Source organism: Hippocampus bargibanti, linkage group LG02 (genome assembly GCF_051943395.1).
Source record: "Hippocampus bargibanti isolate YZ-2025 linkage group LG02, ASM5194339v1, whole genome shotgun sequence".
Taxonomy (NCBI): domain Eukaryota; kingdom Metazoa; phylum Chordata; class Actinopteri; order Syngnathiformes; family Syngnathidae; genus Hippocampus; species Hippocampus bargibanti.
Genome location: NC_142735.1, coordinates 11310440 through 11338306, shown reverse-complemented (window position 1 = coordinate 11338306; position 27867 = coordinate 11310440). Strand labels below are relative to the sequence as shown.

Below are 27867 nucleotides of genomic sequence, written 5' to 3'. Positions count from 1 at the left end.
GGAAAAAATTCCCTGCAGCTGTTCGGGGGACTGAGTGTGACTACAGTGGTGTTATTCTGGGGAGGGAGTGAAAGTAGGGGATTGGAAATAACATTTTGTGTTCTATTATTAAATGGTGTACACAACAACACAAATTACACACACTTAAAACTTTGGTAGTAATGATGGGAATTCCGGCTCTTTTGGTTCGGCTCATCAAAAAGTTTTTTTATTGCTTAAATGAATTTACCACAAAAAATAATGTCAAATGAATTACTAATATAAAAAACATGAAATATCATGTTTTATTCATATGGCTTTATTGGATTTACCTTTATTATTCTCGCAGTGGAGAAATTTAAATTTCGCAGGGTTTAGGGTTTGGCTTCAGTCCAATAAAAAGTTGAAGACAACTTTGAAATTTTTCAATTTGGGGTCAAAGATCAAAGGTGAAAACTCAAAAGAAAACACACAAAACAAACATGAAGCTACATTCTTAAATCTGCCTCATATAATCATGGGCAACTCCTCGTTAGAGTGACTCGGCAGCACACCTGGTCGCACGCCTCATTTTTCTCCAAAACGGCCCTAACCCATTTATTTATATTCTTCTGAACATGGAGTGCTACAAAAAGAACGTACAAAAACCAGGACTCATTTAAAAAAAAGGGAAAGAAAAATTTTCAATTTCTGATTGTCCGTGTCAGCTCTCAGTCGTACAGGAGTGGTCCATCGATGAGGTTTCTTCAGCCGTTATCTTTACTTTTTCGAAGGTGTCGGACGTTTCACCTCCTATCCAAGAGGCTTCGTCAGCAAACTAAAGTTTAGTTTTAGTTTTTAGTAGTAGTTTAGTTTGCTGACGAAGCCTCTTGGATAGGAGGCGAAACGTCAGACACCTACAAAAAGTACAGATGACGGCTGAAGAAACCTTCTCATCAATTTCTGATTGTGTGTATTTATAAGCTTTTAAATATTTACAGTAAAACAACATAAGTAAGCTTTGATTACCACACAACAAATTATAAATAAAAATCAGTAAAGAAAGAAAAATATCAGAATCAGGTAGAGAGAAAAGAGAAAAAAAGAAAGAAAAAACAGAAAAAAAGAGAGAAGGCAGACATTGTCAACAGTTCAGCACACCCAAAAACTTCGAGACAGGTGTTTGATGAGTCTTATGAAATTTGCTTTCAGTTTAATGTTTGTGACTTACCATCAACTTGTTTGAACCACACCAGGTCACTCTTATTGCCCACAAGGATGATGGTGGGGGTGGGGAAGTGATCACCATCCAGGCAAGAGAAACTCTGATCAATTCATCTTATCCAGCATGAGAAGTCTGTTAAGCCGTTCTTAGTCTAGTCCCTCCCCTAGGACCGGTTTGCCAGGGGCATAAAGCCCCAGACAACTTCGCTCCTGGGATCATTGGGACACGCAAACCCCTCCACCACGGTAAGGTGACGGCTCACGGAGGGGGGAAAAAAGGCTTCCAGCTGGCTTTAGACTTTCATTATTGACAAGGAGTCAAGAACGAAGGCAAGAGTTTCCACATTTGTGGTTTTTAAACACGGCATAGGGATGGCGCAACACCCTCATTCTGCACAAGGAAGTCCAGAATGAATGCAAGAACTTCCACACATTTGTAGTGAAGAGAGCTTTAAATGAGGCCAGAGAGATGACTCAACACCCTCAAATTCTGGACATGGGAGTACAGAATGAAGGCAAGAGTTTACACACATTTGTGGCCAAGAGAGGTTTAGATAGAGGAGAACTCCCAACAATGACATTGACTTTCAACAGTAGCCAAAACGGAACTGTATAGTGCAACTTAGCAGTTTTGTTTTTTTGACGACGATACTAGTGCAGCATGTTCTACCGGAAACAAATTCCTTGTGTGTTCTACATACTTGGCAATAAAGATGATTCTGATTCTGACTCAAATAATGAAACATTGACACTTGTGCATTGTAATTGTATAATCGCTTTTTCAAAACATTCAAAAAAAGTAATCAATTCCAAAATACACCGCGTTTGTTAGCTTGTCATTTTAAGTCCATCGGAAACGGTTCTAGCAGGCATTTGTTCCAAAACGCACCACATTTGTTAGCTTGTCATCATTCAAGTCCGCCGGAAACGGTTCTAGTAGCCATTAAGCACATTTTTCTCGGTGCACGTATAGTAGCAAGGTGAAAAACACGGGGTAAAAAAATTCAATATCATCTTCAAGAACTTAGCTGCGAGAGTGAACATTTTGCGATGGGACTTTAATATGGGAAGGGATGGGGGGCTGGAATGTTTTTTTCCAAAGAGTTTGGAGTTGAAAGGAAGGTGATCAATGGGGTGTAAGTTACTTCAATGTCAGCCTGTTTTATTTTAGTATTGGGGTGATCGCTGCGATTTTGAAGGAGACAGGGACAATTCCAGTGGATAGTGAGGAATGAATAACGAGGAGTTATTGGATTTGGTGATGAGGTCTGAGATGATTGAGGGACGGGGTTTAATTTAAGTTTAATTTACCTTTGCTGATGCACCACTGACAGTGTGTGCAACAAATATATTGATCAATTAATTCACAAAAATAATAATAAATACAATTTAAAAAACAAATAACGACAATAATTAAAATAAACCTCCAATGCAAAAAGTATCACCAAGGTGGTGGTTCGCCAATTTTTTTCAACTGAGAAAAACACGACGCTCTCGACTCAAAGGCTCTCGCTTTCCCCTGTACCAGCAGCACAAATCAGTTAGCGTTCAACGACTACTCACCGTCACAGCACGGAAAACCGGGAAACGAACTAAGTTAATTACAGTCATAAATAACAAACATGGAAGGCCCTTTACTACCAAAAAAATACTTGAAGATGCACCGAATGGGTGCTTCGCCAAATTGTTCAATAGCGCATACGCACAACTGAGAACAACGCCATGCTCTCTTCGTATCATTTCAACAACGCTTTATCAGTTTGAAACTGCCAAAATCAGAACAGCCAACCAAACGCTGTTGGCTGTGTCCACATTTTCTCAACTCAATGAACAATGCAACAAGCAGGACACATATGCAAGAATCGATCACAAAAATCACAATTTCCAGGCAAAACTGACGCTTCGATAAACAGCGGTGGCCAACAGCAGAGGCAAGCAGCAAAAGGCGACAATGTCAAAAACAAAAACTTCAAAGCTTACGCGCGAAACGCTGTCACGAATACACCAAAGCAACGCACAGATGTGACACAACATCGAGTGAATTCACATCTCAATCCAACTTTAAAACTACATAAATGCAATTTTTACTCCGGAGGAAGACATACAACGTCCACTGCGGTACTTCGGTGTCAGACGACAGTGAGGAGCAGGTTTCTTCAGCTGTCATCTGTACAAAAGTGAAGGTTTCGGACGTTTCGCCTCCTATCCAAGAGGCTTCGTCAGCGAACTAAAGTCTGACTGGTCGTATCGGCCCCATTTATATATATATGGGGGGGATTTATAAATGGGGCCGATACGACCAGTCAGACTTTAGTTGGCTGACGAAGCCTCTTGGATAGGAGGCGAAACGTCCGAAACCTTCACTTTTGTACAGATGACAGCTGAAGAAACCTTCTCATCGATGGACCACTCCTGTACGACTGAGAGCTTACACAGACGGACAGTGAGGAGCGTTAGATTGGCCTGGCGGAATATAAACCACGGGGTTTCATACGTCAGAAAAAGGCGGGAAAGAAGGGAGTACCCGTTGCGCATGCGCGTGGTTTGGTTTCCGTATACGTATTTCTATCGCGATGTGACCAGACCCAGCATGTATACAGCAGGGCTCATGTTTATGATAAGAATATTTTACTGCATTTTTCCATGTTTGAGTCGGATCCACTTGTTAGCAGTTGGAATAAACACATGTCTACAATCAGTTGTGTGTGCTCCTTCCTAACTGCTACAATATCATTTAATTTTTGTTGTTGTTGCTTAAGTTAATTCACTACTAAAAATAATGTATAAACATATGTAAAGTATAAAGTACAAAAACAAAGAGTCTTTGTTTTTGTACTTTATACTTTACAGTCCATGAAAGACCCATTTCAAAACAAGGTCAACAATAATTTCCTATCTGTGATTGTGTATATTTATAAAGTTTTAACTATTTACAGTAAAACATCATACGTGAGCTTGGATTACCAATTACGAATTAAAATTAGTGAAATAAAAAAGCAGCATCCAGGTAAAAGTTTTAGTGAGTCGTTAGCAAAGATTGGCATTAAGATACTGTCTAACAAGTACCTCAGCTTTTTTTGGGGATTCATCCTATTTATTCAGTGTATCGCTGTACTCTGTAAGCTCTTAAAGAGTTTGATGTTTCTCTTTATTTGTAAGTAGGTTCGATGTCAGATCTTCCAGGCAGATGATGCGCAGAGCTTGATCGTGGCGTAGAGTCGAGCAAGTCGTGCTGTGAAACTCCGTGCGATGCTGAGCAGGTCTCTGCGAGCGGTGCGTCTGTCTGGGTCTGAGTCCGAGATGAGTCTGATATGATTCTGCCCCGTGGTTCGCCCAATCTCTCTGTCCCGCGAAAGCTCCTCGGAAACCACCCCACCGACGCCTGCCATGCCCGGTGACCGTCATCTTGCCTGGCCTCACCCTCCTGGATCCGAAGTCTGTGAAAACGATGAAGGAAAAAGAAATAAAACCAAAAGTCATTCTGCGACATGGTGAGGCCAGGCAAGATGACGGTCACCGGGCATGGCAGGCGTCGGTGGGGTGGTTTCCGAGGAGGTTTCGTGGTGCCTGAAGTCGTTGTACGGGAGCACGGCAAAGAGTGCCCTACGCCTGCCAGTTTGAGTCGATCGATGGAAACTTTCCTCGCGGCCGTCGAGTCGATGCCGGAAGGTCTTCTCACCGTGAGTTGTTCGGCTGGGATCGGTCAAGTCGGAGAATCGATGAGGGATTGTGAGGACGAAGGTGCGTGGGGTTGGCCATGCTGCCGGGCTCGGACAGGCCGGTCATCGGCGACGGTGGCGATGATCGCGCTGCCATGGCGCTCTGCAGGACGCTGAGGAAGAACGCTGACGTCGGCGGCCGTGTCGGCCATGAAGCGTCTTCCCGAAGTCCGATCGTGGACATAAGCGATGTCCGACGATGTCCGATCGTGGACATATATGATGTCCGATCGTGGACATAAGCGATGTCCGACGATGTGCGATCGTGGACATATACGATGCAGCTAGTTGCAGAGTCGCCAGGCGAATCGGACGATGTCGGCCATCAGGGTGCGGCAGGTTTCACGGTGGGGTCGGGGCGCCCACGGGTGGTGGCGGTCCATCGGGAGCTCGGCTTGAGGGGTCTTGCTGTGAAGATGCCGGGTTCACGGGCGGCTGGGAAATCTGTTTTTTTTCCATTTGGAGAGTTGATTGGGCTGAGAAGGAGGGAAAAAATGCTCCTGGCTGGCTCGCCAATAAAGAGTTTGACGGCCGTGAGCTATGCGTCAGGGTGATACGCACATCAAGGAGATCAAAGAATTGAAAGACATGAAAGTGTTGAAAAGCGCACTTCAAAATCATACACTCGTGTGACGCAACACTCTCAGTCGTACAGGAGTGGTCCATCGATGAGAAGTGTGTGCGTGCGTGTGCATATTTTTCAACTATCCACTAATAACGTTTCAATGATCAAAACAGACATCCCCTATTGTACATTGCACCCCCGTTAATTATGTGTAATATTGTATAGTTATATGTAGTGTAGTATAAAACAATCTTGTATCTCCCAAAACAATGTTGCTTTAGTAATGTCTCCCCCTGATGCTTGTTAGAAGAAATGCCAGTACGTTATCGTTATCAAGTTTACATTTCGCAATGTTCCCACTTCCACGCGTCACAAGCGTCTCATTATTGGCACGCGACGTTGTTGGGAAACAAAATGCATTTGTACCATTTGTTCACCTTTGCCTTGGCGACAATTTTAGCCGTGGTCGCACCCCCGTGTTGCCAAAACTCGAGTTGGGACGAGGAACTGAAGCATTTGAATTATGTGACTGGTGATTTTACTCAATTTGGGGGCAGTTACCGCCTCGTCTACAAAGGTAAAGACGAATTTCAGAGCTGCAATCGCTGCTTTCAGGTAAGAAACGAGCACTGTACGTCATTTCAAACCCCGCCCTGCACGTAAAACTCAGAAATAAAGAACGTAGGTCTGATGGTTTCAATCTAGAAAACAAATATGCGTTTAAAAATTGTATCGAAAGTCCAATTTCCAGTGTTTGTATGTGTGCGTGTTTGTGCGTGTGCGCATGCATGTCTGCGTGTGCACGTGCATGTCTCTGCGTGTGCATGTGCATGTTTGCGTATCCATGTCTGCGTGTGTGTCTGTGTGCGCACGTGTCTGTGTGGGCGTGTGCGTGAGTGTGTGTGCGTGAGTGCGTGTGTGTGTGTGTGTGTGTGTGTGTGGGTGGGTGTGTGTTCGTGTGGGTGTGGTTGGGGGGTGAATAATAATAATACATTTCATTTATAAGCGCCTTTCAAAACTCTCAAGTTCACTTTCCAGTCATGGGATATTTTTTGGATTTGGATTTGCCTTTATTAGTCTCGCAGTGGAGAAATTTACATTTCACAGCAGCAAAGGAATGAAAGTAGAAAAACAAAATACATGAGCTGCTGGAAAGGCAGCCAGTCTCGCGGCGCCGTCTTGAAGTCAAAAGAACAAACAAAAAACCTAAATAACAAATAATATGACAGCACAAATCAGAATCAGAATCAGAATCATCTTTATTGCCAAGTATGTAGATACAAGGAATTTGTTTCCGGTAGAACACGCTGCACTAGTATCGTCGTCAAAAAAAACTGCTAAGTGGCACTATACAGTTCCATTTTGGCTACTGTTGAAGAGTTCAAAGAGTTAATGGCTTGGGGGAAGAAGCTGTTTAAATGTCTGCTGGATTTGGTGCGCATGGATCGGTAGCGCCTGCCTGAGGGGAGTAGTTGGAAAAGGTGGTGGGCAGGGTGCGGAGGGTCCAGTAGGATTTTCCGCGCCCTTGTTCGGATTCTTGCAGTGTGCCAGTCCTCGAGAGTGGGTAGGGCGGTGCCAATGATTTTTTCCGCCGTCCTAACTGTCCGTTGAAGTCGGATTTTGTCCATTTTTGTGGCGGCCCCGAACCAAACGGTGATGGAAGAACACAGGATGGATTCGATGACAGCCGTGTAGAAATGTTGCAGCACCTCCTGTGGCAGGCCATGCTTCTTTAGCAGCCTCAGGAAGTACATTCTCTGTTGGGCCTTTTTCAGAATAGAGTTGGTGTTGACCTCCCACTTCATGTCCTGGGAGACTGTGATTCCCAGAAACTTGAAGGTCTCAACGGTTGACACAAGGCAGTTGGATAGTGTGAGGGGTAGCTGTGGTGATGGATGTTTCTTGAAGTCCACGATCATCTCAACTGTCTTGAGCGTGTTCAGCTCCAGGTTGTGACGGCTGCACCAGAGCTCCAGCTGCTCCACTTGGTGTCGGTACGCAGACTTGTCGCCGTCTTTGATGAGACCGATGACCGTGGTGTCGTCTGCGAACTTTATGAATTTGACAGCTGGGTGCGTTGAGGTGCAGTCGTTTGTGTAGAGAGAGAAGAGCAATGGAGAGAGGACGCATCCCTGCGGGGCTCCAGTGCTCGTGGTTCGTGTTGTGGATGATATATTTCCCAGTCTGACCTGTTGTGTCCGTCCTGTCAGGAAGCTGAGGGCCCACTGGCAGATCGTGGGGGACACACCAAGCTGGAGAAGTTTGGGGATGAGGAGTTATGGGATGATGGTATTGAACGCAGAGCTGTAGTCCACAAACAGGATCCTTGCGTAGGTTCCTGTGTTGTCAAGGTGTTCGAGGATGTGGTGCAGTCCGATGTTGACTGCATCCTCCACAGACCTGTTTGCCCGGTAGGCAAACTGAAGAGGATCTAGCAGAGGTCCGGTGATGTTCTTTAGGTGGTTCAGCACGAGGCGTTCAAAGGACTTCATGACCACAGACGTCAGAGCGACAGGTCTATAGTCGTTCAATCCTGAGGGTGCTGGATTCTTTGGAACTGGGACGATAGTAGACTGTTTGAAGCAGGATGGGACTTCACACTGCTCCAGGGATCTGTTAAAGATTTGTGTGAAGACCGGAGCCAGCTGGTCAGCGCAGACTCTCAGGCAGGAGGGGGACACTCTGTCAGGTCCTGCAGCTTTCTTGATCTTCTGCTGCTTGAAGAGCCGGCTAACGTCCAGTTCGTGGATCTGTAGGGCAGAGGGCGGAGATACGGTAGTTTCTGGTAATGGTGGGCAGACCGGGGAAATGGTGGTGTCCTTTTCAAATCGGCAAAAGTATGTATTTAACTCATCAGCCATACCATTGTTGTACACTGCTTGGGGAGAAGGTAAACAATAATTTGTTATTGCTTTCAGGCCATTCCACACCGATGCAGAGTCGTTAGCGGAGAACTGTTTGTTAAGCCTCTCCGCATAACTTTTCTTTGCGATGTTAATTTCCTTCGTCAGCCTGTTTCGGGCGAGTTTGTAAACTGCTCGATCGCCGCTTTTAAATGCGGATTCTTTCTCTTTCCTAAGTTGCCTGAGTTTCGGAGTGAACCATGGCTTGTTGTTGTTGAATGAGCGGAAGGACTTTGTTGGTACACACATGTCCTCACAGAAACTGATGTATGATGTTACAGTGTCTGTGTATTCATCCAATGTGCCCGTTGAAGTTTCAAAGACGCTCCAATCAGTGCAGTCTAAGCATTCTTGTAGCGATAACTTTGCTTCATCTGTCCATGTTTTATCTGTCTTGACTACCGGTTTTACACATTTGAGTTTCTGTTTGTATGTGGGAATTAAGTGGATTAAATAGTGGTCAGAAAGACCCAATGCTGCATGCGCAACAGACCGGTATGCGGCTTTGAGTGCTGTGTAACAATGATCTAGAATGTTTTCTCCTCTGGTGAAACAGTCAATATGCTGCTTATATTTGGGGAGTTCACGGTTTAAGCGTGTTTGATTAAAATCGCCCAAAATGATCAGGGGTGATTCTGGATACTTTAGCTCGAGATGCACATGGTCCGCTAGCGTTTGTATACACGCGTTAGCATTAGCTTGTGGCGCGATGTACACGGCATCGAGAATAAAGGAAGCGAACTCACGTGGCGAGTAGAATGGCTTGCAGTTGAGAGACAGCGATTCCAAACCAGGGCTGCAGTGTGCGTCGAGCATCGTGACATCGGTGCACCATTCTTCGTTGATGTAGAAGCATAGTCCACCGCCTTTGGATTTCCCCGATTGCTCCGTGTCACGATCGGCCCGAAGGAGACGGAATCCGGGTAGGTGTAGTGCGGAATCCGGGTGGCGGTCACTGAGCCAAGTCTCAGTGAAGCACAGCGCAGCAGAGCGGGCAAACGTTTTATTGGTCTTTGTGAGAAGCAGAAGTTCGTCCATCTTGTTTGGTAGTGAGCATAGAATAGCGAGGTGGATCGATGGGAGCGGCGTTCGAAATCCACGCTGCCGTAGCTTGACGAGCACGCCGGCTCGCTTCCCCCTCCTTCGCCGGCGTCTCAAAGCTCCGTAACGAGCTGCTACGCCGCTCGCGAGCAGCCCCGAAAAACCCTGTAGATTTTGGTGTGTCGGTGAAAATAGTCCAAGAGTGGATTCCCCAATGCTCTGTAACTCTTCCCTCGTGTAACTGAGTCGCGTAGGATCGCAAAAAAACAAATGAAAATGACAAAACCAGGAACAATACTAGGGAGCGTGTGACCGAGGCTGCCATCCGCGGCGCCATCTTGGATCATTATATATAGAATATAAGGCAAAACAAAGACACAGAGAGTCATTCATTCTTCAGGACTTGCTGTACCCTCTTTGTGATGACATGAAGCAGTTCTAGATAAAAGAGGAGAGGATCAAAGCGTCTTTTCAACCGGTGGATCAGGGACATTATGGTGGATTGGATTGGATTTGCCTTTATTAGTCTCGCAGTGGAGAAATTTACATTTCACAGCAGCAAAGTTATGAAACATGCATGTCGACTACAACCTAAATGTTGAAAGCAAACACGCAGCTGTAGCATCCATTGACGAAAAGAGATTGTCTCACATCTCCTGTCCCACATAAATCCGCTTCAATTCCAAGCCGCAACAGTTCCACATCTGCATCGGGGCTCTGCGCTGACGCTCCTTTCTTCTTATCGCGGGCTCCTCAAGCCATGCATCCATCCAGCCGCAGACTATCCAACAGCACCGACCTTTCCATTGAACAAAGCGGGGGCTGTGAAGATGCTGCCCATTACAGGCGCAAAAAAGCACAACGGCCCCTGTGGTGTCCAGCGATGACAGTTGAATGGCACAGACATTCCTCCCGTTCAAAAACAGTACTGGCATATTCATGCTGCCGTAAAGGCGCAACCGCTCAGCACAGTCTCCTCCATGATGAATGTCGTGGCCAAAAATGCTGAAAAACAATCCGTATCCATTACACACGACGCACAACAGCACAAGGTGACAAAAGAAAGCAAAAAAAAAAACAAAAAAAAAAAGCAAGGCTCATGAGAGCACTTGCTGACGGCAGCCTACTTGGGTGCCATCTTGGAGTCCTATAATTATATATATTTGGTTTAACATTCATAAAATCTTAAAATCACACCTAAGCATTTCACAAAAGTGAACAACAAAGCCCCATGTGGAATCATTCTCCAGACAAACACACAGATGATTCTTATTCACCTGTGACTTTAATAAACTAAGATGCCCGATACAAGTTGACAGAAGGAGACATACATTGAGTTTATTATTATTTTGTTGTTGTTTTTCTATTGTGTTTTTTTGGGGGGGAGGTCAATCCAGAATGCTACAGAGCGTCACGTGTACCTCAACTCATTTTCTACACAACCTCAGTCTGCCGAGTACGGAATCAATCGGTTCTCGTCCCTCTCACCCGAGGAATTCCGTGGTAGGAGAAACTTTGAATACTGTTCCAAAGCTGTGATGCAACTTGGATGTAAGTCCACAATTTGTGGAATGACATGCAAAGCATCATCTCCCGTTGTTTATCTGCAATTTTACAACAAATTGACTTGATTTCTAGCTGCTTTTACACATATTCTCATCAGATTTATATCTGCGAGCAATCCCAGAGCATGCTCCGCCATTTCTTGGATCCAAAACCATGGAGCTGCCGGCCAAATTTGACTGGAGGGACAGAGCGGTGGTGGCGCCTGTCCAGAATCAGCAAGTGGTAAGATGGAACACAGATATGCAGATATGTATCTTTTTATATATATACAGTAAAGTCTCGTTATATCGATATCGGATATATCGATAGTCCCGGTTATATCGATACTATTTCTATGCACGCACGGAGAAAATTACATGAAAACAGGGTCGGATATATCGATAGTCCCGGATATATCGATATTTTTTCGGACTCCCTTGAATATCGATATAACGACACTTTACTGTATATATATATATATATATATATAAATATACACACACACACACACACACACACACACACACACACACACACACACACACACACACACACACACACACACACACACACACACATAGGGATGATTGATGCCAATATTTAGCACATTTTCCCTGAAGAAAATCAAGCCGAGCCAATGAAAACACATTTGTTAATATTAATAGCTGAAATCACAGTTTCAGTCAGCAGGTGGCACCAAAAAACTACATCTAGTTGGTCACACTTAAAAAGTCCTCTGTAAAAACGTGATAGATTGTGTTTGCATTCTTTCAAAATGACTGTGTCCATCTCATCGCAGCAGTTTCTGATAATAGACTGCTTTTTCAGGATAAATTAGCGCAATTATTTGACCAGCATGGTGGCGCCATGGTGGACACCCTCATGCATTAAAATGAACTCTCTGTGTCCCGGTCTCCTTTACAAAGTCACACAGAATCTAATTTACGAATGGCGGTGGGATAAGAAAAATATATCTCTGCTGGTGAGGACAGTCGTTTAGGACGGGATATGGAGTAATACCTCCCTCAGGAGCTTGAACTTCAGCTTTTCTTAATCATTCATCTTTTACAGTGTGGGAGCTGCTGGGCATTTAGCGTGGTAGGCACCATGCAATCAGCCAAGGCTATCGCAGGCATGCCGTTGGAGGAGCTCAGCGTGCAGTCCTTGACTGCTGCTTTCAAAATGGAGGCTGCAATGGAGGCTCCCCAACCAAAGCACTCCTTTGGTTACAGAGGGTACTTTGAACTCAGCCCCGAAAACTGTTTTAGCTAGAAACATGAAATTTGGTGAGCATGTTTATCAGGAGTGAATCCATTAGTAGACCCCAAGAAACCAGGGTTTACTCTCATGCATTTTGGCTCTCCATCCATCCATTTCCTGAACATGATATCTTCCAAACAGACGAGAATGAATCTGGTGCCGCAGTCCGAGTACCCCTACAAAGCCAAGAATGGAATGTGTCACTTCTTCTCCCATTCTAAAGGAGGCGTTGCCTTGAGGAACTTCACTACCTTCGACTTCAGGTAAAAAGACATATTTTTTTGCAGTGAGTAGCCCATAAAAGAATTAAAATCCCCGCCCCCATTATTCAAAAATACTGTACATCATGTGATGTCAAAGCAGGGTCCATGACTTGGAACATTTGCTCTGTCAACACGTGATATTGACCACTCAGTAGTATACCGTTCTCAGAAATTCACAGGTTCACAACAATTCACATTTTGTTGTTGAAGTAGGATTTATTGTTAAAATAAAACAAAATATATGGCGAGAAAATACTACAGATTTTATTGATATAAGAATTATGGATCATGGATTGGATAGAAGAAATACGAAATGTATTTTCATGAAAAAAATGCAATTGATAAGGTTTTATATCATCACTTATGAACGTGTAATGGGAATTTGACATTTAACAATGTTGTAATGTACCTCGTAATGAACTGTTTGTACAATTTTTCTTTGGAGCGGCTAAAGTCCACTTAGAGATATCTACAGATAACACGGTCAGTCAACACCATGGTTACAAACGTTATAAGGTACACTGTTCAATGTCCAATTCCCATTCCAATTCCACCCTTTAATTTCTTGTTTTCTAATAAAATGTCTTTGATACGAGTATAACATATTAAAAGTTGCTATATGTGAAAATTAATCAATAGTGTGTTGTTGTTTGGGTATAGTATTCCTTTGCGGAGGACTAATGTTGTTTCTGCCCCCCCGCTGTACCCCCCTCCAGTGGTCAGGAGGAGGCGATGAAGGCAGAGCTGGTAGAGAGGGGTCCTCTGTCTGCTGTGGTGGATGCTGTCAGCTGGCAAGACTACTTGGGAGGAATCATCCAGCACCATTGCTCAAGTCATTGGCCCAACCACGCTGTGCTGGTGGTGGGATATGATGCGACAGGTATGCCAATCAGCCACAAATGTTTTTTTTTTCAATATCAACATTTATTTTTTTTTTGCACATCCCTGAGCCGTCACACTATCATGTTGGAGGGGTTTGTGGACCAAATAATCCTTGGCGCTAATTGTCTCAGGCTTTTTGCCTCTGTTAGTGCCTCCAATAGCAAACTGGTCAAAGGTGAGGAAGCTGACAAAGTGCAATTTTTCGATCTCCTTTGATCGATAAGATAAATGAAAATAGTTTCCTGTCGCCTGGACTCATGTCACCAGGGGCCTTCTGGAGGTGCCGCTCGATCTGAAAATCCATGGCCGAGCCTTAGCCGACAGGGCATCTCCCGAGAGGTGACATAGGTCTCCTTTCCCATGCACTCACCACCATGGAGGTTGGGTGAAAGCAAATAACCTCTCTGGGAGAGAGGTTTGTACTGGATATAGTCAGCCGCACTCGACATGTGGCTTGGGCTTTAGTACCTGTCTTTGCAAAGGGCGCAGAAATGGCGGGGACTGTAATTTACCTGAGACTTTAATTCTTACATGAGGAATGGCAGTGAAACCTGCAAATGTTTGATTTAAAGTAATGAACTGAACCTGAACCCCAAGACCCAAATGAACCATGGGGGACCACCGTGACCATGCAGCACATTCAACTCCCACCTCTGACAGGACATGCACTGCAACAACCACATTTTGGAATGTGATTGTTTGTGGTGTTTTTGTTTATGTATTAACCATCATGTATCAACCATCAAATGTATTTTGCAGCTTTCCTTACTTGGTGTGCGGGTGTTTCATTTCTGGTAGCTCACTTTGAGTTCAAATATACTTGTACGGGACTTGTACTGCAGCTTAAAATACAAAGCACAAAATAATTCAAAGCCCTGAACTCAAGAAACTAAGGGAATCTGAAATTATACTGATCCTTGCAGGGATTTGTTATAATTCCATTATTCTCCCATGGCCAAATAATTGGCAATTAAATACAAAACAACACATTAAAATGCATACAACAACCAACTTGCCTTTTTAGTTTCCCTTGCATATACATCTACTATTAATGTCAGAAACAAAGCAGAGATTCTGGTTAAAAACAAATAATGAAAAAACCTTAACATGTGGTTTCCTTATTATTAAGTCGTTAGTCTCTTATGTGTTCTCTAAGAATTGGGAATGTGCTTTATGAAAGAGAGTCTCTAGAAATTGAGGGGGTTGCCTGATTTTAAACGTTTAAAAAAGACTGATTTGAAAGCTTCGTCTGGATTTTTATGCAATTTTTTAAGACGTGTCGATGAGGGGGGCATCACTTATGGGATGTTAAAATGGTGTGAATAGCTTTACGGCTGACCTCTAAGCATCCAAAAAGCATCGCTTATGTTTACTTTTTGGGCGTTTCACTCGATTTTGTAGCCATGCTCTTCCTTTGACATAAGAACAGATGGTGCGCGCCCTCTCCTCTGCACTCATCCCAAATAAAAAAAAACAATAAAACATTGTGGTTATTTAATAAATGTGTCCCAAGGTAATTGTTTTCACTGTTTGTTGATGTGCGTGTATGTGTGTGCGTATGTGTGCGTGTGTGTGTGTGTGTGTGTGTGTGTGTGTGTGTGTGTGTGTGTGTGTGACAGCTCTGTCAGGATGTTGAAAGAAGTGCATGGTTTTCAAAGTTTTGAAATGCCTTGTATATAAAAGGACTTTTGGTGGGAGCTATGAAGGACATTGGGTGTGCTGACACTTCACAAATGTGAAAGGCATTACGTGGCTTTAAAAGTTTGAGAAAGGCAGCGATGCTCCCTGTTTAACATGCTGATAGAGATGCCACAGCCTTTTTTTCTCTGTACATAAGCCTTTTGAATACTTTCACATCAGACTCTCCTAAACTTTTAAAGCAGCGAACACTCTTCAGCATCCCAATAAACATGGCGCTCAACTCTCCCTTGAAAACAAGAAAATAAAAACAAAATGACAGTAGTTTGTATGCTTTTATATCAGGTCATCTCCGACAACATCGCTACAGGAGGCCTCTGCTACGGACAACCTCTAAACTTAGAATGGGAAAATGTTTTTTTTGTGGTAACTTTCAGGAAGCCTTTCCCCAAACTCAGTTTTAATTGTGATTTCCCCAGCCATTAAAGTCACACATCCTTCTCACATACACACCCTCAAAGAAATAACATGGCCTTTTGTGTATTTTTGCATCAGCCATTCTCAAACCCTTTCAAATCAGTGTTTCTGAAAATTCTGGAACCACACTATACCTGTCAACTACCTGTAAACTGTTAAGTTCTCACCAAACCAAACTATATTTGGATTCCAAAAATTCAAGCTCAGCCAAAGTGCAATTATGAAAAATATTTTGGAAATTAAAGTAGTAATTAGATGAAAAGTATAAACTGTATGCCCCCCAAAAAAGCAACTCCAGTTCACTCCAGCTTTAGTGGGAACACAATCAAGACAGAACATGACACAAGCAGCCTTAAAATTAATTAAACTAAAATCTGGATCTGAAACTGACGGTGTCTCCACGAGACACACTACCAAGTAAATTAAAATGCAGCATTTTGAATACGTTTCACAGCAGTCATATTGAGTGACTTGTGACTCAGTTACACAAAGCCGTCTTTTACACTCTCACGTCAAGTTTTGCTCCTTGTAACTTCATTCTGCATGCTTTTTTATTGTACTTTTTAGGAGAAATTCCCTTCTGGATTGTGCAAAACTCCTGGGGCACTGACTGGGGAAATGAGGGTTACATATATGTCAAACTTGGCAGCAACCTTTGTGGTGAGTGTAAAATATCCATGTGTTTTCTTTCTTTTTTGTGTTGATATTCACATACCCATGCACGTTCAAGATGGCATTGTCTGCTGCACATCTTATCGAGGCTGAGAGATATTAATAGTCTCTTTGTCTCGTGTGTTGCCAGGCATCGCGGATTCTGTGGCAGCCGTGTTGGTTTGACATGATGCAAATAAATGACTTTACCAAGGTGTCAGTGCTGGGCTTTATTTAGATATGCATAAACACTTTGAATACAAACTCTATGAAAAACAAATATGTATAATTAAATTGTACAGCTCCATCCACATGCAACATATATATATATATATATATATATATATATATATATATATATATATATATATATATATATATATATATATATATATATATATATATATATACACACATACATATATACACACACAACCAAGACATTAGAAACTATGTTACATCTGATATTAAACACATTAATTCAAAAGTGAATTATGCTGAATGCTTTGCTTGAAATCTTGGATCTTATCGGAGCAATTGCGCCTAATGTTATTTCTAGTAATCATACATGATATTGACTATACACATATTTTCTTGATTTCCATATTGTGCACATTGCTTGAAATCCTGACCATCATTATCATTTTGAATGATAGTTGTATTTATATCCTCACAGTGCAGAGTGGAAAACTGTTGAGATGGGGTTGTGTGGAAAGAGAACCAAGAAGATACAGGAGTGTGTGTGTGTGTGTGTGTGTGTGTGTGTGTGTGTGTGCGCTTGCATGGTTTTCTTGTAGTTTTCTCTGCTAGTCTGAGTCCTCACTGCTGCAGTAGGAGCTGTCGCAGCACTCGGCTGTATAGAGGAAGGCGTGGACGTTGGGGTTCAACTTGGGCACCCAGTGGCGGGGTACCAGGAATGTAGCCAGGTTGAACAAGTCCACAAAAACTTTGTAGCGGTCACTGTAAGGAAAACAAAAAAAAACTATGTTTAAGGTACATAACCATACAAATGCAAGTGTTAGTTAAATGTTAGTGCTGATTATGAGTAGGAATCATTTTGGCTGGCCAGATCTTCCTCATCTGCCAAGAAATATTCCACAACTCTGTACTCAACTCTTTTTTGCCAACCTTAAAGAGCTCAACTGGGAAAGTACAGTAGTCTACTAATACTTATTGTTACTACAACAAGCATGAATTCACCATACCTACAAGATGTGTGGAGTCAGTTAGGTGATTTTTACACCGCAGCTCAATTCTGACTTTTTTAGCTCAAATGCCATACATATTCAATTTTCTTTTTAATGCAGTGTGAATGGTACAACATTTTTCAAAGTCGACCTTGCATGTCGATTTAAATTGGTTATGCATGTAAATGTGTCTGCAGTATGAACTCTCATCCATACACATCCAAGCTGCACGTCATCAAAAGCCCAGTATGTGTTCTCCAGAAACTACCAATGACTGTGAATCTACAAAGTTGTGTTGATTCACAGTTGGTGTTCTTTACATTTGACTTTCATTTAATCCCACTGGAAACATGAAACAATAAAATAGACATTTGTGTTAATACAGTCACTCAGAGGCTTCATTTGTTCGGCACTGATGTTATGCCATCTTCATTTGATATCTCCAGTAGGAGCTTTGACTCATCCCACAAATCTCTCTTCCTCCTCCTGCCTTGCTACTCTGGCGATATGAAATGAGAAAATGAGTCCATACACGCACGGCCATATTCTGTAAAATCTGTCCCATGTGACTTTTTTGTTTTGTTTTGTGCATGTCATTCAATGTTGTATTTTGTGCGCATGGGTGACACTTCACGGAAATGTTACGCTCACATAAGAAGATGCATTTTTTTTGTCATGTAAAGGGTATGTAAAAAGAGCGGATTTAACAAAAAAAGAAAAATTAATTGGGCATTAGACCTTGCAGTGTCAATATCGCCTTATTTAGCTTTTTCAGGTGTTATATGAGGGCTAGTCGAGTGGTTAGCACACCAGCTTGACAGTGCAGAGGTCGCCGATTCGCGTCCCGGCCCTGCCTCCCTGTGTGGAGTTTGCATGTTCTCCGTGGGTTTTCTCCGGGTCCTCCGGTTTCCTCCCACACTCCAAAAACATGCATCGCAGGCAGATTGACCACTCCAAATTGTCCCTGTGTGTGTGAGAGTGTATGTCTTTGTGTGCCCTGCGATTGGCTGGCAACCAATTCAGGGTGTTCCCCGCCTCGTGCCCGAAGACAGCTGAGATAGGCTCCAGCACCCCCCGCGACCCTAATGAGGAATAAGCGGTACGGAAAATGGATGGATGGAGGTCTTATATGAAATGTACAGCCATGGAATGCGGTGAATGATAACATCCTGCTACACAGGTAGGACGGCAATCTGAAATGGATCAATGGTTGCGACTGCCACATTTACAGTCACGTTTTAGGCTACTATGAGGACAGGATTATGCCGAGACAACATGAGGGGGATCTCGGTGGGCAAACATGACAGGGGATCAGATCAATTTTACTACTGTAAGTAAGGGCATATCAAAACTTGGAAAAGGTTCGGAGTGGGATCAAGGATATTTGGCAGATTTTTTTACTCCACATCACGAAAAATGTTTAATTTAGCCATGCTGTGGTGCATTTGCTTGTCAGATATAACATAGAAAGAGAGAGAAAGAAGAGCCTCATATGACCCCGACACAGATTTTTTTTTCTCTCACCTGGGCCTGAGAGGGGGCTTGAACGAAATGTGTGTGTATGTGTGTGTGTGTGAGAGAGAGAGAGGGGGGGGTTGACTTTATGCAAAGGTTATCTTTTTTTTCAATGAAAAATATGATAAACGGCAATGGCATTCTCAATTCCCAATTGCTTTCAAGAAAAGTTGGCCAAAGTACATTCAACAAAATAGTTTAGCCCAGAGCAAAAATGGATCTTTCACCTGAAAGTGCAAGTAAATAAAGGGCCCTCTGGCCCCATACACTCTGCTACTGACGCAGCACAAATATTTAAACGGACTTGATTGGAAAAAATGGCTACCTGTGAACTTCTCATTATGTTTAATCTCAGTTAAACTAATGAGAAATATTCAACATATAAAATAAAATTCTGGACTGGAGGGACTTTACCAAAGCTGCACAGATTTCTGAGTGGACTCTGGCATCCCTTTGCCCAAGCGTGGCACTCTGCCTGCTCTGGCAGAGACACAAATGTTGTAGACAACTACCAAACTTCATCGATTTCATCTGTCCAAAGCATTGAAAAGCTTGTGACAAATATAAGGGACTATGGTATTGCTACTCCAACCACTACTACATACTACAGTAAAGTCTCGTTATATCGATACTCAAGGGACTACGAAAAAATATCGATATAACCGATCCTGCGCCGAACTGCATTAAACAAAAGCCGCCAAAAGAGGGCAGCCAAGCGCCATATAAGAAACGGAGCTGGCCATTAGCTCCCTTTTTTTGGGTGAGAGATGTTCCCCCAATGTTGCCTCAAAATGGCACATATAATTCTTTAATGATTGTAAACATGTATGCTTTAATCTTCAGAACTACAGTGTATTTGAAACATATTCATAACTGGATGTGTAACAAGAAAGCATATTATCCGAATCTGAAGCCATTGTTTGGATTCACAAGCAATGCAAGACGTCTTGGCGTGAAGTCATTTTTATTTGCATTTGAATAAAAAGTGACATCGGCTGTCCTTTAATACACAGTATGGAATGTTAATAATTTTCAAAATCACCGCGCTTCAGCAGACAAAACAAGAAACATTGTTGCAAAAAACGATTGCATTCATATACAGTACAGTGGGCATGTACATAACACAACAGGGAAACTGCAACACTTACATCTTACTGTAGTATGTATACAATTTAAAAAAGTCATCAATCTTCTTCTGCTTCCCATTTTTACCTTTTAACACAAACACTTCAATCTCGTCTGCTACACACGAGCTAGCGTCTGAAAATGAAAATGGCTCTGCTACACGGGTGCTGGGCACGTAACCAAGTCACCTGACCAAGTCGACCAATGGCGCGACAGATGGCGTGACACGTAACCAAGACACGTGACCAAGTTGACCAATGGCGCGACCGATGGCGTGTCACGTGACAAAGTCACACGGCCAAGTCGACCAATAGCGCGACCGATGGCGGCTCATGTGACCAAGTCGACCAATGGCGCGACCGATGGCGGCTCACGTAACAAGACACGTGACCAAGTTGACCAATGGCGCGACGGATATATCGATATAAACAACAAAAATGGCCGGCGGGGGATGAAAAGGAGCACCGTAATAACCGGATTATCGTAATAACCGGGTATCGTACTAAACGGTACTAATTATACATAAAAAGACTAGAAATGTGCAAGGGAAATGAAAATAGTATCGTAATAAGCGGTACTATCGATATAACCGATATCAATATAACGAGACTTTACTGTACTACTAGCTCCTCTCACTTGTGTAAATGTGCCTAAAGACAACACTGTCTGTCATGGATACAAAGTTAACTGGGATTCTTTACAACAGGTAGGAATAGGCATATATATTGAATAACGTATCGTGACAAGCAACATCAAGTGGGATTGAGCTGTATAGTGCATCTCAAAATAGGGTTCGAAATACACATATAGACTATACCTGACAGTGGATCTCAGGTAGTGGTATCCGGACGAGCCCCCTGTGCCTGCCTTGCTCCCAATCATCCGGTGAACCATACATACGTGATTGTCTACAACAAAAACAACAGAAAAGAGAAAAAGAAAGAGAGATGTCAATAATTGATTTACAACTGCCAGGACATGGCTGAGTAAAAACTTTATTGAAGTGGAGTGGAGCAGCTCTCCAAAGGCTTCTGTCGAACTTTTTAGCTGGGCAAACATCCCTGTTATTGTGTTGAGGTTTAGGGCCAAACACTTGATTATTCTGCTCCATCATCGCTGTGCACAGTAGGGGGGCATCCGTCATACTCACATCTCCATTTTGTCATGAGCATGTCAATGTCCATGAGTGAGGTGAGCAGCTGGAATGGAACCTGGAACCTGGGCTCCTCCCTAAGTTCAACATACATCAACAGGCGGCGTTATCGATGGACTGAACGCCTGTGAAGCCTCATTGTCAGCACACACACGGTATTACGTTGAAACTACTTTGAATAAACTACCCAACAAATATGATCTATAATTCAGGATGAACAGTTTCTGATGTAAAAAAAACAGGAATATGTAATACAGTACAAATGTGTCCATTACAAATAATATGAAATAAGTAAAACAAAAAGATTTTATTTCTGACAATATTCACACAAAGTATCATGAGAGAAATGGAGAATGAAAAATTATGTGAAAACACTGCATTGAAATCAATGTCAAGTTAGGTGGGCTTAGCGAGTGGGAAGTGAAAAGGCCCGTTGTTGTATGTGTCGCTACCTGTAGAAGTAGATCATGAGAGCGCCTTGTAGAGCTTTGTAAGATAGCCGCCTCTCACCTTGGTGGGAAAAAGTAACGTTGGTGAGTCACATCCTTGATGAATTCAAATGTACCACATGGACAGTAATTCACGAAAGACCGTGCTGACCTTTACTGAGCAGATGCTCGTGACGCTTGATGTCAAACAAGGAAGTGAACACTTCTTTCTGCTTCAGCAACTCGGCCATCATCTCCTCTTTCACCTCACAGTCAGACATTTGCTATGGACCACAAACATCGCAACATGACTTTCCATCTACTGTAAATGCGATTCAAAATGATTATTATCTCACCTCAATATTTTGCTCTTCCTTATTAAGGCCATTGAAGATGTTACTCTCCAGACTTTCCCAAAAGTTAAAGCCATCTGTTTCCAGGCCAGGGGTCCTCTCCAGCCACTCCTTTTAAAACAGTCACTAAGAAGTTACTACCAGAGTGTCATGTTGTATAGATTGTTCGTCCCTATCACTTGAAAGTATTAAAGAAAACACAATGACTATAATTCTACTTCAGCTACAACCATAACTGTAACTATGAATGTTACTGTTAATACCACCATTGGAAATTCTAACGTTACGACTGTTGCCTCTACCTGCTACCTTCACGGCAACTACTAATATTATTGGGAAGATGATTGTAAATAGCACAGCCACCTTATATTGACTCAATACAGTTACATACATCAAATATGTTTTTATACTTGCACTATGTACAGTTCTTTATGAAATATTTTAGCACAGTTACAGTATACATTTCAGTCCTCTGACATTTCTATTACGCATAGAATACTTTGTTTTTTAATCTTTTCACCTCCCCCCACAACCCCCGTTCAACTTGGTGCTGTGGCCTGCAAATTTCCCCATTGTGGGACTATTAAAGGCTTTCTGATTCTGATTCTGATATATACTGTACAATACAAGACAGAACATATTGATTTATACAGTGCTTTAATAACAGCTGAAGCTGTAACAAAGCGCTTAACATCGACAGCTATCCTATACAGGAAATAAAGCTGTCACAAAGATAGTAGAGAGCACCAGGGAGTAAAACTAAGATCAAGTCTGAATCATTCTGAGTCGAATGCAAAAGACTACAAGTGATTTTTGAGACTGATTTTAAAGATGGACAGCGAGGGGGCTTGCTGAATGGCAGGTCATTCCAGAGAGTGGGACCAGCAACGGAAAAGGCTCGATCCCCTTTGAACCTCTGTTTAGTTTTTGGCACATCTAATACTAAAGGTTTTTCTGAGTCCCCAGCAGTAAGACTATTCAACTGTCACTCAACAAATGCTCTTTGTGAATCGATGATGAAACAGTTTGACATGACAATACTCCATATTTTGATGACTACGACCATTACCGCCTATGACTTTGCACCCAATCAGTGCCACTGCTATATCGATTGGGGTCTAATGACGCATGTGCATTCTAGTCAATGAATTGTCAGTCAAAGTCAGTACAGTCAGGTTAATAATAAACCTTGCAACATGTGTTCACTGACACCACCATGAAGTGTTTTCTCTTTACCTCAACCAGTTTTAAAAGCGTAGGCTCTTGTTCGGCGGCGAGCAGTAATTCGCCGTCATGACCTTTGAAGATATCACGGTAATGCTGTCGGTTGTATGGCACCCTTAGGTTATCAGGGACTCCAATCTTGTTTTCCAAGAGTCTGAACTGAAGGCTTTGGAAGCCAGAAGCTGGAGACAGATATTCCCTACACGCCAAATCAACAATACCAAGGCAGCATATTACGCAGGTGGCGAAGAGAGAGAAAAAAAATTAACTGTCAAACCTGAAATCGAAAAAGTCCAAGGCTGTCATTGTCTCCAGGATGGCAAACTGCTCCACCAGCAGCCTGAAGATTATCACAATCCTGTGAATTCGCGTGTTGACCTTGAGCATGTTGCGTTCATCTCGCACCTGCACATAGAAGAAATGTTTTCAATTTTAATTCACTCCCTCACCTAATATATTCAAAACTGCTACAAATTTACTTGTTTATCCAAAAATTCCGCTCTTGGCGCCAGTTTCATGATGTAACATTTGATAGGCATGTCATACATCAAAAACAATGCACAAGACGTGGCATTTGGGATTGAAGCATTCATTTAAAAGTCATTCATATTTTTTCCAGTTCAGAAGCACCTCACAATGCTTTTGAAAATTCAGCCTCATAATCCACTTTCACGAAGCAGCATATACAATGTTTTGGTCGTCACGTTTATCAAGATGAGACCCACTAAATAGTCTGAAAAATGCCCGACTGAAAAGACACCTGAATTCTGCCATTTTGGTTTGCTGCATCATTTCAGGAACTTTTTTTTTCGTTTCCAAGTGTCTTTCAAAGACAAACTAGATATTTAGTCTCCTTGGTACCAACTAGATGTACATGACAGTTACAATGACCCCTGTAAATTGCGAACCATTTTGGTTTTGGTCACTGCGTAAGGTTTGGAGGATAGAGACAGATGACGCAACTCTAAATCCCCAACTAAATTTTTTGTGTGTGATGAATATGCCGTCTAATACACATTCACAAGCATGAATAAATAACTTTGTCACTCAAGGAGTTGATCAGGTCGCCGTTCACCTCACCAATTCTTTAATATGAACATTTTATACTTTTGATTGAAAGATGAATGGCTGCAAACACCAACTAACACTTTCCAACACGAAAGAACCAACTCCTAATTTACAAAACAATCCACAGATCAATTGGCAACAAACAAGGTTAATTGTTTGCCACGGCTCAAATTGGATTTCAGGCGGTCGACTTTCACACAACACCGACAAGACACTGCCTGATATTAATCACGCGTAATGTGATGAATGAACATTCATGGGTAAAAAATGTGACTCACGTGTCCATTAATGAAGATCTGACGTACGGAATCCAGCTCAAAGAGAATCTGTTTAAACCACAGCTCATACGCTGCAATGAAAACACACAAAATACTTTTTGAGACATTTTACTCAGACATTGGTTACTTTATAATAAATCAAAACATGGCTACGAGGCGATTCTAGAACATCGAGTTAAATTTGGACAACACTCATTCCCTGAGGGATGATTATACAATATAGCAACACAGCAAACTTGAAACAGTAAACTTGGCAGATAGTATCATGATGCTTTGCAGGTGGTCTAAACCGGTAATTTAGCAAACACCAACGATGAGTATTTACCGTATTTTCCGGACGATAAGGCGCAACCCTAATGATTGGTGTATTTTCAAACTTTTTCCACATATAAGGTGCACCGGTTTACAAAGCACACCTTCAATGATTAACATATTAGCAAAATGTTTGAAATCTATAAGACACACCACATTATAAGGCGCTACAATAGAGGCTGGGGTTACGTTTTACACCCGATAGACGGTGTTGTGCTCAAGGGAATGGCAACAAAACAGCCATATTTTTTCCACAATTTTCCTTTTTTGATGTCTAACACGAAGATAGAAATTGCAGAATAGTATAATGTATGGTATTTTCTCCAGTTTTCAGGGTTTTATCAGTTTATCATAATATAATATTAAATATAATTTTCAGAGATTACCAATCTTCCTTCTTTAAAACTTTTATGATTGTTAGAGGTTTTTATAGATATTTTTGCCTTACAATTTTCTGAAATAAACACTTTTTGGAGACACTAAGAAATATAAAAACAAACAAAAAAACGGCACATTTCTTATCATTGTGCCAAAAACAGAAAATTATGGAAAAATCAATAAAATAATTCCACCTTGTAAAGTCAAGAGATTATTGAAATGAAACACCATTTTAAATTTCCCAGCGTGGCCCGCGCAGTACTTCTTCTACAGGGGGAAATTGAGTCAGTGGCTGCTAATTGCGAGACCGGTTGTAGCTCAATATTACTTCACATATAAGGTGCGCGGGCGTATCATCTTTGGAAGAAAATGAAGGTTGTTGGGTGCGACTTATACACTGGTAAATACAGGACTTCTTAAAAAAATTGCAATCCTAAAGATGGATACAGTGATCCCTTGAGATACAAGAGACCGGACTTAATAATAAGAATAATAATTAATTGAATTTGAAAGTGCGGCCCGGTAGTCGAGTGGTTAGCCCTTCACAGTGCAGAGGTCGCCGGTTCGCGTCCCGGTCCGGCCTCCCTGTGTGGAGTTTGCATGCTCTCCCCGGACCCGCGTGGGTTTTCTCCGGGTCCTCCGGTTTCCTCCCACACTCCAAAAACATGCATGGCAGGCAGATTGACCACTCCAAATTGTCCCGAGGTGTGAGTGTGAGAGTGACTGTTGTACGTCTTTGTGTGCCCTGCGATTGGCTGGCAACCAATTCAGGGTGTTCCAGCCTCATGCCCGAAGACAGCTGAGATAGGCTCCAGCACCCCCCGCGACCCTAATGAGGAATAAGCGGTACGGAAAATGGATGGATGGATGGATGGATGAATTTGAAAGTGCTTTTCATCACACTCAGACTCTTGACAAGATTTTAAATGCAAAATAAAATGTACACCTACAGACAAGCATACATAACTTACCCATTATTCCAGTTACAAGCTTTTGTTTTTGCCTTGGTTTTTTGCCTTGCCCCTAAAGTTACTTAAAATTGTAATTCATTAAATATAATTAGTCAACCTTACTACAAAGTGCTGAAGACATTTAGTTCTTTCAAAGTTAGCACATAGTTCACCTTGATGAGTGACGATGAAGAGGTGCTCATCATGAATCTTGTTGCCCTTCAGCTCACTCTGCAGCACCTGGGCCGTCACAATTTTATCCAGCTTCAAGGGGTAAAAACCAAAACAAAAAACACATAAACAAATTTTTTGGAGATTTTTAAAAGTGGTAAACAGTGCAATGTGACAGGTAGCGTTTGTGTACCTTGAGGTAGTCTCCATAGATTATACCTCCTTTACTGGCCTTGTTGACGCCTGCCTGAGAGGCATCTTGCTCTTCTTTATGATCCAGAGGTTGGTTTTGAAACAACCTAGGAACAAATGAAATGATCAAATATGACATGCAAGTATACTCCCATTAAAAATAATAATAGAAAAAAACCAAATAAACATACAAATGTCGCCTCTCAAAATAAGGACATCCGCTCATGACTTGTACAAATCCGTCACAACAAATAATAGCACACTCTTGGAACCGTCAAAATATCCTGAATTTCTTTTGTGTGTGTGTGTTGCATGATTTTAAAGATTGCCATCATCCAATCAGAGGCAAGACCACTCGTCATCATCCGGTACGCCTCCGCTATGTTTACCTTGAACCCCTGCATGAATTTGTGGACTTTGTTTGACTGGTTTTAAGGGGCGGTCACGGGATGCCACCATAGCAGAAATCATGAGAAGAAAAAAAACAACAACAAGAAACTGGATTATTCCTTGGTGACAGATGGTGTCATCAATGTATGCCTTTGTATATTGTATATCAAATGATACAATTTAATTAATTCTGAGAAAATTCTTGTGTCACTCGAAAAGAGAATATTGTAGATCACAATTCGGGCTACCTGGTGAGTGACTGGTTAGCACATTGACCTCACAGTGCACAAGTGCAGGGTTCACTTCTGCACGTTTTGGCCTTTAGGTGTTGTCTCTGTGCCTGCATGTTTTTTTTTCCGGGTACTCCGGCTTCCTCCCACATTTCAAATATATGCGTGGCAAGCTGATTGAAGGACTAGGAGTAAAGGTGGACACAGATAGTTGTACGACTCTGTGTGTCCTATGATTGGCTGACAACCACTTCAGGGTGTACCCTGACTACTGCCCCAAGACAGAAGGGATAGGCTCCAGCATGCCCCGTGACATCAGAAAATGGATGGATGGATGGAACACATGTTAATCATTAGTGTATAATATAAACACCGTTTGGTTCCAACACTGAATCCTCGGGGACGCCACGCAGAATGTCAAAACATTTTGATTGATACTCACCCAACCTCACAACTCATGCGTGTGCGTGTGCGTGTGTGTGTGTGTGTGTGTGTGTGTGTGTGTGTGTGTGTGTGTGTGTATTCCCTTTCTTTCAAGTAGCTTCAGAAGGGGTCTGAATGAATTGGCTAAACAGACAGGTCAGCTCCTCACAGTTGTCAAGAGTAACCTTCAAATATTGTATGCAGCCCCAAAATCACCCTTCAACTGCAGTTTTTCTTCTTAACCAATTGTCTGGACACCCACACTCGAATTGAAGTGCTAGCCACACAGCACAATGATAGAGTCCAGAAACATTTTTTTAATCAAAAGAAGTTGTTTACCTTATGAAGCTGCTCACGTGATGTC

At 42.3% G+C, this 27867-nt stretch overlaps 2 protein-coding genes across 2 annotated transcripts; one reads left to right on the top strand and one right to left on the bottom strand.

The window, feature by feature from the left end:
• The first annotated feature begins 5778 nt into the window (after window positions 1-5778).
• Window positions 5779-16343, top strand: ctso (cathepsin O). The gene is given in 9 exon segments (XM_088989015.1): window positions 5779-6081; window positions 10808-10913; window positions 11074-11198; window positions 12027-12114; window positions 12117-12190; window positions 12357-12478; window positions 13195-13358; window positions 16043-16135; window positions 16278-16343. Coding segments are annotated over 9 exon segments (1110 nt in total). The 3' UTR covers window positions 16313-16343.
• A 178-nt stretch (window positions 16344-16521) lies between these two features.
• tdo2a (tryptophan 2,3-dioxygenase a) lies at window positions 16522-26807 on the bottom strand. Its single transcript, XM_088989003.1, has 12 exons — window positions 26652-26807; window positions 26462-26567; window positions 26271-26361; window positions 24458-24528; window positions 23389-23516; window positions 23124-23310; window positions 21891-21998; window positions 21707-21818; window positions 21559-21616; window positions 21104-21183; window positions 20771-20861; window positions 16522-17086 (listed from the first exon to the last, which is right to left on the bottom strand). The coding sequence occupies exons 1-12, from the start codon at window positions 26684-26686 to the stop codon at window positions 16933-16935; spliced, it is 1221 nt and encodes a 406-aa protein (XP_088845129.1). The 5' UTR covers window positions 26687-26807; the 3' UTR covers window positions 16522-16932.
• Between the last annotated feature and the right edge of the window lie 1060 nt (window positions 26808-27867).